The sequence below is a fragment of the Aedes aegypti genome, chromosome 1 (genome assembly GCF_002204515.2).
Source record: "Aedes aegypti strain LVP_AGWG chromosome 1, AaegL5.0 Primary Assembly, whole genome shotgun sequence".
NCBI classification, from domain to species: domain Eukaryota; kingdom Metazoa; phylum Arthropoda; class Insecta; order Diptera; family Culicidae; genus Aedes; species Aedes aegypti.
Genome location: NC_035107.1, coordinates 29,456,609 through 29,469,726, shown reverse-complemented (window position 1 = coordinate 29,469,726; position 13,118 = coordinate 29,456,609). Strand labels below are relative to the sequence as shown.

The 13,118-nt window shown below is 40.1% G+C and overlaps 1 protein-coding gene across 1 annotated transcript in view; it reads left to right on the top strand.

Moving 5' to 3' along the window:
• The window catches only part of LOC5574419 (ubiquitin carboxyl-terminal hydrolase 45), a 30,595-nt gene extending 20,844 nt beyond the window's left edge, over nucleotides 1–9,751 (top strand). The window contains exon 4 of the mRNA XM_001661387.2: nucleotides 7,943–9,751. Within this exon, the coding sequence (XP_001661437.2) occupies nucleotides 7,943–9,593 (1,651 nt within the window). The 3' untranslated portion in view covers nucleotides 9,594–9,751. The remainder of the gene's footprint in view (nucleotides 1–7,942) is intronic.
• Nucleotides 9,752–13,118: the final 3,367 nt, after the last annotated feature.

Here is a 13,118-nt window from a genome sequence, read left to right as displayed (position 1 = left end):
CAACTAGCCACTGCATCAAGAGAACCTGCCAATGGTCGTTTTGAAAACGTTCAGCAAGTATATGAGGAAGGTTACAGCCGCTACTAGTGGTGTGACGAAATTTTCGTTTGCATCGAAGCCGATGAAGGATGAGAACCCCCCAGAACCAAGGTTAAGCCGTTTGGCCTATGAACGGAAGGGTACATCACCAACCGTCAACTTCACTGAGCACTGTCGAGAGCAGACTAAACGCGCTAAAGTGATTGGAGGTGAATCAACTAGAACTTGTCCAGCGTACGGCGCTCACGACCACGCGGCTGCCAGCTGTGCAGCTTTCAAGAAGCTATCGATTGACGGACGATGGAATTTCGTCTCCGATGTCTGATTTCCCACACACGTTGGCCTTGTGAAGGCGAAGTCTGTGGTATCAACAACTGTGAGAAGCGCCATCATCGTCTCTTACATTCGGAGCCCACCAAGATGCAATCATTCACCGTTGCCACTGTAACCATCCACCGTCAACCTATTTCATCGACACTGTTCAAGATGCTGCGAGTGACATTGTACGGGCAGAATGGTTCAGTGAATACGTATGCATTCTTGGACGACGGTGCGTAGTTAACAATTGATGAACAAGCAATTGCAGACAAATTGGGAGAGAAAGGTCGAGCGCATTCCTTGTGCATCCATTGGACTAGTGAAATCATCAAGAAAATGGCGACGACAGAGCTAGAAACGCTTAGCATATAAGAACCAGGGTGTGACACGCGCTTCAATTAGTCTGAAGTGTAAACCGTCGAGAACCTAGGGCTACCGGAACAGTCGGTGGACGTTGGACAACTGGCGAAGAAGTATCAACATCTGCAGCGTCTACCATTTAGGAGTTATCGAGGGGTCGTTCCTGGACTGCTGATTGGATTGAGCAACTCGCACCTGTTTACATTGACGAAGCTTCGAGAAGGTTGAGAGCGAGAACCAATCGCTGCAAATACTCGCATCGAGTGTGTAGTATGTGGCCGTCTACGCGGAGGAGAAGCAAATTTCCAGCACAGGCAAATGCATATCCCTTTCGGGACGGACCATATTTGAGTGATTATTTCAAAATTTACCTTATAAACTCATCATCTCGTAGAACAAAACTTTCCTTATTTTGGCTATTCTATCAATCTATGCACTTTTTAGAGTCAAATTCAGACCAGCACAATTGTGCTGGTCCGTCCTTAGGCGGTCGATGTTCGAAAAAAAAATATTTTTTTATTTTCTTTTTAAATTGTTCCAGTCATACCTTTTTGAAAAATTTTGGACACGTATTTTTTAATTTCGTCATTAGGGTGCTATTTCGTGGAATAGGGTGACCCAAAAATTCAGAAATATTTTTGTTTTTTTATGTGCATTGCAATTAAAAAAAATCCTTTAATTACATATGATTAATACATATGATTTTTTTATAAATGGATCGAAAACAATGTACGAGGTATGAAAATACTTCATATTCTCTCTAAGATTCAAAGCATTAGGTGACGATGACGTAGACCTGTGCGCCGAAATATTTTCAATCGGCGGCGGCGTGAGAGCATTTTTGTGCCGGCGGCGGCGGCGGCGGCGGCGTCATCGGCGTCACGCCGTTAACATGTTTCGGCGGCGGCGACGGCGGCGTATATCGGCGTGGGGAAAATTAAGGACCAAAATGTTTGAAAATTTTCTTTTTTTTACATTACGCCCCAACTGATTCAGAGCCTTCTGCTCAGATTAGTGTATTTATGAGCATTTCCACAGATCAGAACTTTCTTAACCAATAGAGTCCTAAAATAGGGGCCCAGATAGCCGTAGCGGTTAAAGCGCAGCTTTTCTGCAAGACCAAACTGAGGGTCGTGCTTTCGAATCCCACCGGTCGAGAATCTTTTCGGGTTGGAAACTTTCTCGACCTCCCAGGGCATAGAGTATAATCGTACCTGCCACACGATATACACATGCAAAAATGGTCATTGGCATAGTAAGCTCTCAGTTAATAACTGTGGAAGTGCTCATAAGAACACTAAGCTAAGAAGCAGGCTCTGTCCCAGTGAGGACGTAACGCCAGAAAGAAGAAGAAGAAGGAGAGGGTCCTAAAATGTTCATTGAAATCTTGTTTTTATTTAATAACACGAAAGAACACTTTATTGTTACTATTTTAGCATTTTATCTCGCTCATATAACGGCTATATCAAATTTAAACTTAAATTTAAAAATTGGGTCCATAAATGAACCTTGACACTTCCGATCATGTTTGACGTTCGCTTAGTTGACAAAAACGCAACAGGGCTTTTAGTTTTCACACTGGGTTTGTTCCTATCTGACATTTCGGAAGGGAGACGGGAAACAAAATATACCCAAAATTTGAGTTTAAGCCAAGGGGTGTGACAAAATCTTAAGAAAACATAAACAATGTTTTTTGGACTTGAACAAACGAAAAACATTAAAAAATTTAGTGAACTAAACTTAAGCGTTTGGCACTAAGTTTGAGACAGGCCTTTAGGACCCCATTGACGTTTTTACAGTTTTGTATGACAAATAATAAGATATTTTATACCCTGAGGAGTCAAGAAAATTATAAAAAATCCTCGAGTTGTATTGATTGTTGCATGATGAGTTGCATGATTAGGCTGAGTAGTTGTACGCAGGCATTACAGGATTTGTTCTCAATTGATTTCGAAGCGCGATCAAAATAAGCGAAGAAAAACATCACATCTGTATCGGCGCATGATCGGCAATGTTTCGCAAGTTGTAACAAACTTGCTAAACAACAGCAGTGAAGCAGAGGTTGTCGTTTAACGCTACGACAGTTTGGGCTCCAAATTTATGTTCCGTATTAGCTGTAAAACATCGTGTTTCGATGATTTTCTCATGGAAAGAACTAATAGAGATATTCTTGGAAGCAAGAATGATGGATGTCTGATTAAATATTTGCAGAATACATGTTAAACGGGAACTAAATTCAAAGAATTACCTACGATTGTTTCGGAATTTGTATTGTGCTTGTGCGAGTATCGATTTCAATATTTATTTCACGGCAACCGCGCTCTGCTGTACTCGTATCTTGCAATGCGGATCCTGTGAGGAGCATACAAATTCATTCCGATCAAAGAGTTTTCCAATTTCAATTTAAAAAAAAATACATTTAATGTTTTTTTAATAATCACGGGATAAAATCTAGAGATATATTCTAAAATATTTTTTGGAAAAAATAACCATAAAAACATTCCCAGGAATATAAAAAAAAAAGAATATTTGGAGAATCTTTTGCAGAACATTTGGAGAAATTATTTTTAGTATCCTTGCAGGCATAGTTGCAAGAGTCCTGGAAAATATCAATCTATAAGCACCATATGGAGAAATTCGCATAATATAAATGCCAGAAGCACTCTTGTGATCATTATTGTAACTATTACTGAAGTTTCGGGATGAATCGTAAGACCATACCTTAGAGGATTCAATGCGGAGCCCTGAGAGATTTATTTTGAAGAATCTCTTAAGGAACGTGAGATTTTTTTTTATCTAGGTAATTCTTGAATAAACTGCTTGCGAAATTCCTTTGGCATATATAAACCTATTGATGAAAGTACAATCGATACATTAAGGACACAATTTTCGATTTCATTTCTTCAAAATAAGTAAGAGTGTAAACGAATGGCAAAAAATAGCTTAGATTTTGCGGAATCATTGAGAATTTTTTTAATTATTATTACCGTAAAACGGGGTAACTTTGATAATGCGGGTAACTTTGATAGTGCGTAACCCACCACATACTAAACGCAATATCATAATTTCTGTTAATCAGTTAAGCAAAACGAATGCAAAACTAAAGAATATTAGTATGACACTTCATGTAAGAGCGATTTTCATTTGAATCAAGAACATTTTAGGCTTTTTATACGAATTTAAAAAAATTACACAATTTTAGCATTTTCGAAACGCTTACAAACAATCTGTTCTACGATCACTATTTGATGAGTTGGCCACTTATCTTTGACAGCCTAGTTATCATAGAACTTGAAATCGGTTTCAAATCTCTTAGCGAAAAGCATTTTCAAAAACTGGGACCATTTTTGTAATCTAAGTCAGAAATTTCCATATAACGTTAAACGCCTAGAGGTATGCAATGCCCATGTTCGTTATTCATTCAATTTTGTTCGAATACTCCATTATCAAAGTTACCCCATAACAGAAAACCAACTTTTACCAATCTATCGACTGTAATCGATAGCTAGGATATCAGTACTTGTTTTAAAAATATAAATTGTAAATCCTTGAAACAGCATGCATAAATATTCAAGTTTTCTTCGAAAAAACTATCAAAGTTACCCCGTTTTACGGTACTTCTTTCTTCTTCTTGTAGAATAATGTATGAAATTTAACTTTTTTTTTGCAATTTGTTTAATTGTAGAGGTGCCTGAAAATGTCTATGATAAGCATATTCTCCTATAACACCTTTCAGCTGTCGCAAGGATGTGGTCACAAAAACTCTTGATTGCTTAAGAAGCGTCAATCAGGTCTAGATGGCTAGAGATAATTTTCAAAAGTCTATATTGGATAAATGCGACGAGAAGGGGGAAATCACACAATTTTTAACAATAACCAAAGAATTTTTGAAATGGGCTCTTCTGTTATTCACTTTTATTTACTTATTAGAACTCCTCCATGAACGTTTTTCAATGACTACGTCGAAACACATTCTCCACATTTTGCCCAAATTATCATCTTGAGTTATGAACAAAGTTTCTCGATGTTTTCCTCAACAATCGTTTTTGAAATGCCGTAAGAAAAACTTAAAAGAAATCACTCACCAATTTAAAAAAAAAAACATTTTTTTTATGGATAATCATCGTGTCAGTCATGGGTTGTTGGTTCGATCGTTCAGCTGTTGAAACTTTTCTTCAGGATTTTTTCTTGGCTGTGCCATTGGATCATGCTTGTCCATTGTCTGGTGTACAATGTAATATGTCAAGGATTTTTTCAGGGATACTTCAATATACATATATGGTTAATGTAGCATAATCAATTAATTACATAAAGCATTAGGCAATATGTTTCTAATGCATTTGTAAGATGATAGATATCTGAACAATATTCTGCAAGAATTTCTTGAATGAATGCCTTAATAAAAGAAGTTCTTGTATATACAAAATGAGAAATCACTAGAAAAGTATAGGAACAACCCTTTAAGGATTTTTCAAGAAAATCTTTGGTGGTATTCCTGAGGAAGTCGATGGACGAATACTCGATCAATTTCTTGGAGTAATCCAAATATTAAATTCTGTATGAATCCCTGGAGAAACCCTTGAAGATTCCGTTAGAAATATTCTAAATCTCCAGCGAATTTTATTCAATATAAATTGTTAAAAAATCCAGCTATCCCATACCCATGTAATGCTTGAAGAAATCCTTTGAAAAAAATAAGAAAAAAACGCTGCAGAATAACAGGAGACCAATAATTCTCGAAGGATTTCTTGGAGTGATTTCAATATGGATCCCTACATAATCGTTTAAAATTATCCCTGAAATAATGCTTGGAGTGGTGCTTAGATAAATAATTTTAGAATTTCTTTCTGAGAATTGTAAAAAATCCAAGGGTAATATCGGTAGGATATTTCAAACAAATCTCTGGATAATTTCATTTTGCAAGGATAATCCCTGAAGTTATTTCTGGAGGAATCTTAAAAAAATAACTCCTAAATAAATTTAGGAAACAAAATTAAATATTCAATACGGAACGTATTAAATCTCTAAATGAATTCTTTACAAAAAATCCGAATTGAATTTTTTTCCCTAAATGAATTCCTTCTCCTAAATGAAGAAAATCTTTAAAATAATTTATTTAAAATAATTAATAAATTCTTCAAATATCAGAGAAATCTTAGAAATAGCTGTGAAGTTATTTATAAAGAAATCATTATAGGATTTCCCAAAAAAAAAAACAAACATATCGAAAAAACTTTATGAAAATTTCTGGGCATACGCATGATGGAATTGTTTAAGAATATCGGTTAGAACTTTTTGATTAGTTTTCTCGAGAAATCTAGCGGGAAGAGAATGGTTGAAGGAATCTCTGTAGGCGTGTTTGGATGAATCTCTGGTTTTATAGGTATACCGAAGTCTCAGCAAAAGTAATTATTAAAGGAAATCGTAGAAGTGTTCACAAAGAAATCTTTGTAGGTACCGTAAAATCGGGTGTAATTGATCAGTAGGGTGAAATTGATCATCGTATCCAACGATTTTATTTATTCGTAATGGAACACAAATATCAATGTAAGTTGCAGTAAATGAACGTTACTTGTCGTAACTATTATCGAATTGTGTGTTGTGAAGTTTTTAGCGTTAAAGAATGTTTATTACTGTGAAAATAACGTAAAATTTCAAAATCATGCACGGTGCAGTATTGACAAACACCTATGAACTTCTATTAATAAGCAAGGATTTTAACATGGTATAAACCTGAAAGTTTGTGAGGATGCTTGAGATATATCTCCAAACCAGATTTCATCGCCAAAACTCGTACCAATTTGCTCATATGGTTGAAATAATTGAATTTCTGTTAGATAGCAATGAATTCGTTAGGAAATTGCATACATTTAGGCGTTTTTCGCGTTATTCTTGAAATTTAACTATTCTTTATTTATATAAATATTGCATTGTTAAGAATTTTACAAACATATTCGGATTCAGGGAGCTCAAATTTATCATATAGAGTTGTTTTGGAAACTAACAATAATGGTATTGACAAGTGATCAATTTCACCCCGAAATGAGTTCCTCTGATTTTTTATTTTAGAGGTATTTGTTAACACTAAAATGACATTTGTTAGAAAATTTCAGTACATAAGTCGATGAGGCTCACCTTCGTACTTGTTATCCTGCATTTAGTTGTTTGGCATTGTTAACATTATAGAAAACAGACTAGAAGAACCGTGAAAAATGATCAATTTCACCCGAAATTACGGTATTCCAGGGTTGTTGAAAACAATCGGTAGGTATCTTTGGAAGGATTCTCAATGGAGTTCATAAAAAAATTATTGAAGGATCACCTAGAAAAATCCATGGAAAACCCCTGATGAATTTCTGCGAGAATATTTTTTAAGATGTTGTGGATTGTTTATATACATACATACCAACGACGCCATCTTAAAGTATGTAGAGCATTTCTTGATAAAGGATTAATTTTTTCGAGCTGCATTAACGATCGGCGTGAAAATACAAAATCGGCGGCGACGTGCTGACCGGCGTATGGCGCGCCGCCGGTACCTCATGCGGCGTCGGCGTGACGTAAAATTGATCGGCGGCGGCGGCGTGGCGCGGCGGCGCACAGGTCTACGATGACGTTTATCGCTATAATTGAAGAACTAGTCTACGTCATAGAAAAATGGGTAAACATACATGTGTGAAAACTAATTGTCTCATCCAAACCATCTTGGTTTTGCTATGTTTGATTTTATCCTCAAAAATTATATAAGATTTTTTTTTTCAAAAATAATTTATGAAATAAATATCAAAATTGAAAATAATTATGAACCTTCGAATTGTTTAGTGGAATACTTATAAATAAATGAAAACCGAATTTAGTACTGTACCATTTAATTCCACTAGAGTTTGTATCTTTTGACAGATACGCGTAATTTGACCTCCACTATAAGGCCGTTATCAGGCTGATCGAGAAAAGTAGTTTAATATTGATGATTAATTCCTTAGGTGCCCAATCAACCTTTAGAGATCCGGTCTATTTCTTCAACCTTCGCCTTTTCTATTTCCTATTTGGCTAACAACTAACCTTGAAAGAAATTCTATCCAATAAGCTCACTGTTCGCCACAGGAATATTTTTCATACATGCCTAATTTATATCATACATTATTGAAAATACTAAAATAAAAACTCCACATTTGGAAAGCAACCTTGCAGTAACAACTATCTATTGCTTTCGTCCCTTTCGCAGATACCAGCTGGTGATCCTACTCTCGCTAGGTTACACGCGCAGCTCCAACCCCACGACCGTGGACGATATCATGAAGGACAAAATCAAATTCTACGGCTCGCAGGCCGCCGATCGGATCTTCCGCCCGGAGCCGGTGTTCCGTGGCTTCCTCGTGTCGACCCTGAAGTGTCAGGATTGCGACCACGTGTCCTCCCGGCACGAATCCTTCCTGGACCTGTCGCTTCCGGTTAGTACCGAAAAGCCGCAGCCGCCCATCCGACGAAAAGGAAGCCCCGAACCGGAGATTGGTTACGGAGCCACTGCTTCATCCTCTGCGGCACCTAGCAAACCGCTAAGCAGCAAGGAACGTCGACGGGTCAAGAAGGCCAATCGCGCTGCCGCCAAGAAAGACAAGAACCTTCTGAATTTGAACGCAACTGCGGGCGTTGGAGTGGCTGCTAGTGACGCTGGAACCGATTCCGGTGCAGGACTAACTGCAGAAGGCGATTCTGGTGCCGACGACGATGACGGAATGTCCGATGCGGATGTTGAAGACAATCTAACCGACGATTCGCAACCGAAGAAACTTGGCGGCGCCCAAGTGGACCAGAATGGCAATCAGCAGACGGTCGGACCGGAAAAGGCCGACGACACACCGGAGAACCCGAACAAGGAGGCCGATGGTAATGTGGTCTGCGAGTTGGGTATTAGCGCGGAAGGAGTTGCTAACATGGTGGAGAAGATCTCTTTGAACTCTAGCGGTGATCAACAGCAGGAGGATCCGGAAGCCAAAAAGAATAAGACCCGTCGTCAGAGAACCTATAGTCATGCCGATTGGGGAAGCACGTTGGCTCCTCGGTACCAATGCGAAGAGAACGAATGCTCGATACAATCTTGCTTGAATGCGTTTACGGCGGCCGAATTGATGACCGGAAGTAACAAGGTCTGCTGTGACGCCTGCACGGAGCGAATCAACGGAAAGGACGGCAAGTCGGTCAACACGAATGCAACGAAACAGTTTCTGATTTCTTCCCCTCCGGCTGTCCTCATTCTGCACCTCAAACGCTTCCAGGTTGGACCTCGCGGAATGCTACGTAAAATCAACAAATCCGTCACGTTCCCCTTCGTGCTGGACATTGCCCCGTTCTGCGGGTCCAAGGTCAAAAAGTTGCCCAACGTCAAGCACGGTCAGAAGAAACTGCTGTACTCGCTCTACGGGATCGTGGAACATTCGGGAACCATGCACGGTGGACACTACGTAGCCTATGTCAAGGTTCGGCCGCAGCTAACGAGGGACGATCCCCGGTGGGAATTCCTCCCGAAGGGATCCAAAGCCGAGCTGGACCAGAAGGACGAGGAAGCCATCCAGCTCGAGAAGGAACTGGCCAAAGAGCAAGCGCGCAATCTGGCCGCGGCCGCCCGGGACAGTGACGATGCGCTCAGTTCGTCCAGCAGCGTGACGTCCAGCAGTCAGTCCAGCACCGGGACAACGGCCTCCGATGGCGAGGAGGAAGGCGCCGTGGGTTACACGCCGAAGCCGGAAATCCTACCGGACGTGGATCCGCCGCCCGGCAAGTGGTACTACGTGTCCGATAGCCACGTGCGCGAAACGACCGAAGACCAGGTGCTGAACGCGAGCGCCTATCTGCTGTTCTACGAGCGGATCTTCTAGGGGGAATGAAGGTAGTAGTCGGAAGGGGCGAGGGGGGAACGTCTGGGACGGATCAGGGTTTCGGGTGGGTAGGTTCGCAATGTGCGGTCAGTTATCATATTGTTTTCTCTGCGGGAATAAATGGGGTTTTTTCTGAATTGGCGTGTTCTTTCCAGTAATTGCCGTTTGGCAATGAATGATGCTTTCCATCAAATTAAGTGAACTTGTAGCAGACCACTTCTTAGAGTGATAGTGACCAATATTTCAGAGAGAGGTTCTATTAGAGGTTCCAGAGAAACCTTCAAGGACTGTTATGCGATTATTCCACAGGTTCTTCAGAAGTTTCTCCTCGAAGGAAATGCTTCCGGTACAGAGCTGGTAGCAGGTCTCTTTTTGGAGACGTGGTTTCTCTTTTTAATAGAAGCTATTTGTTTCAGAGAAACCTTCTGAGAGTATTACGCGGATACCTCAGGAATTTCTACTCAGATTCCTAAAGGAAATGCTTTCGAATTTATACTAGTCATTCCTACGGATATTTCTTCTGGAATACTTTCAGAGACTCCTCCAGAGATCCGTGCAGACATTTTTATGGCGATTCTACCACCAAGTCTCCCAGAAATTCCTCCAGTGGCGTTTCAAATGATGCTTAGAGGAATTTCTTCGTAATTTGCTCCAAGAAACACTGGAGCACTCCAAAGCTGCTACTTTCTGTAATTTAAACGAAGAAAGTTTTCCAAAAGACTTTCTCACGGTTCACTCCAGATATATTTTGACTAGTTCTTCCACGAGTTTACCCAGTTGTTACTATAGAAAATCTAGATCTGAATTCCTATGTTATTTTTTCAGTTATGCTTTCAGACATTTTCATATAAATTCCATCGAGAATTCATCCAAAAGAATTGCTCAAAAGATTTTTCCAGGGATTACTCAAGGAAATATGTTTAGTATTTTTCCTGGAATTTCTCAATAAATTCTACGTGGGATTTCTCACGTAAGGTCCTCCACAAATTGCTCAAGGAATTTCTCCAAAAACTAATTTACAGTTCTTCAAAACAATTTCTTGCTCAAAAGTAAAATTCCAATGGCTTCTTCATAAAGTTCTGAAGAGATTTGGTCTTGTTCGGATCTCAAAAGTGGGAAGGAAGTAGTAAATAGAGCTTGATGAACGAATAACAGTTTATTGTAGAGTTGTAATAAAATACGTCTGCTCTTGATGAGGGCTTGATTAGGAATAACAAATCAGGTCGATGACGATTGGCAGCTCAGATCTTCAAAGGTAACTTTGATCACAGTTGCTGAACGATCGCCACAAATGGTAACTTCGATTACAAGTTCATTTAAAGTTTCAGGTAGTGTGAAACTTTAAGTGAACTTTATACTGCAGTAACTATTCCAGTGATGCCTTCGATCATTCTTACGCAAATTGCTTCAGGAATTTTGTTCGATTATTTCAAAGGAATCAAACCAGGATGTATTCCGTATTCATCCAATTGATCTTCGAAATCCTCCATGAGATGCTTCATGAAGAGTCCAGAAGTTCTTTCAGGGAATCTTGTATGAGTTCAACAGTTGTTTTGCAGATATCCCAGGAGCCTGACCACTTAGAAAAAGGGAGTCTTCTGCAGAGTTGGTCAATAGCTCAATGGTTATCATTATTTGAACCAAGAAATTTGAGACCTTCCCGACAAAATCTTTAAAGGTTTACTTGGGGGATTTCTCAAAGATTTTCTGGAATAATTTTTGAAGGAATCTTAGGAGGTATTTCTGGAGTAAATTCATACCATTCATTAGGCCCATCCAGCCGTTAGAGACTTTTATACTCAGAGATCTTTCAGAATTCCCCCTTCAGTACCCTCTCAGTATTCGCGTTGAAATCCTCGCAGGTTTCACATAAAATTCATCGCAAGATTTTCATCAGAATCTAGTCATGATTCTAATCAGAATTATCACAGAATTCTCATCAGCATCATTACAGGGGGTAGTGCTTCGTGAAGCCCAAGCAGGACAGTTCGGTTTTGCGTCGTCCGATAAATTTGGCTCACGGTTTCGCGCATGTTTTCGTCACCGGAGATTTTTTTTTTTTTTTCCTGTTTTCAAGCGTTTTGCTGGGTAGTGCTTCGTGAAGCCCAAGCAGGACAGTTCGGTTTTGCGTCGTCCGATAAATTTGGCTCACGGTTTCGCGCATGTTTTCGTCGCCGGAGAATTTTTTTTTCCTGTTTTCAAGCGTCTTGCTGGGTAGTGCTTCGTGAAGCCCAAGCAGGACAGTTCGGTTTTGCGTCGTCCGATAGATTTGGCTCACGGTTTCGCGCATGTTTTCGTCGCCGGAGATTTTTTTTTTCCTGTTTTCAAGCGTCTTGCTGGGTAGTGCTTCGTGAAGCCCAAGCAGGACAGTTCGGTTTTGCGTCGTCCGATAAATTTGGCTCACGGTTTCGCGCATGTTTTCGTCGCCGGAGATTTTTTTTTTTTCCTGTTTTCAAGCGTCTTGCTGGGTAGTGCTTCGTGAAGCCCAAGCAGGACAGTTCGGTTTTGCGTCGTCCGATAGATTTGGCTCACGGTTTCGCGCATGTTTTCGTCGCCGGAGATTTTTTTTTTTTCCTGTTTTCAAGCGTCTTGCTGGGTAGTGCTTCGTGAAGCCCAAGCAGGACAGTTCGGTTTTGCGTCGTCCGATAGATTTGGCTCACGGTTTCGCGCATGTTTTCGTCGCCGGAGATTTTTTTTTTCCTGTTTTCAAGCGTCTTGCTGGGTAGTGCTTCGTGAAGCCCAAGCAGGACAGTTCGGTTTTGCGTCGTCCGATAGATTTGGCTCACGGTTTCGCGCATGTTTTCGTCGCCGGAGATTTTTTTTTCCTGTTTTCAAGCGTCTTGCTGGGTAGTGCTTCGTGAAGCCCAAGCAGGACAGTTCGGTTTTGCGTCGTCCGATAAATTTGGCTCACGGTTTCGCGCATGTTTTCGTCGCCGGAGATTTTTTTTTTCCTGTTTTCAAGCGTCTTGCTGGGTAGTGCTTCGTAAAGCCCAAGCAGGACAGTTCAGTTTTGCGTCGTCCGAAAAATTTGGCTCACGGTTTCGCGCATGTTTTCGTCGCCGGAGATTTTTTTTTTCCTGTTTTCAAGCGTCTTGCTGGGTAGTGCTTCGTGAAGCCCAAGCAGGACAGTTTGGTTTTGCGTCGTCCGATAGATTTGGCTCACGGTTTCGCGCGTGTTTTCGGCTCCTAAGATTTTTTTTTTCTGTTTTGGAGCGTCTTGCTGGGTAGGTATTTGGAAGGCACAAGCAAGACGGTTTGTTTTCGGGACGCCAAGAAGTTTTGCTGTCAGTATCAGTTTTGTGTTCAGTCGAGGATGGATTACCAACTGGTGAGTTCGTTTCATTCTTGTGATAACTCATATTTTCTTGAAAGCGTAACTTTTAAGTAATTTTAAAACAAACTTTGTATGGTTCGTCACTATAAGTGTCGGCATTATGTTTTTTTCTTATACAATTTCAATATACATATATTTGTCTCTTTTATACGTTATTAAAAATTATCTTTTGAATTGTTCGACATTGTGAA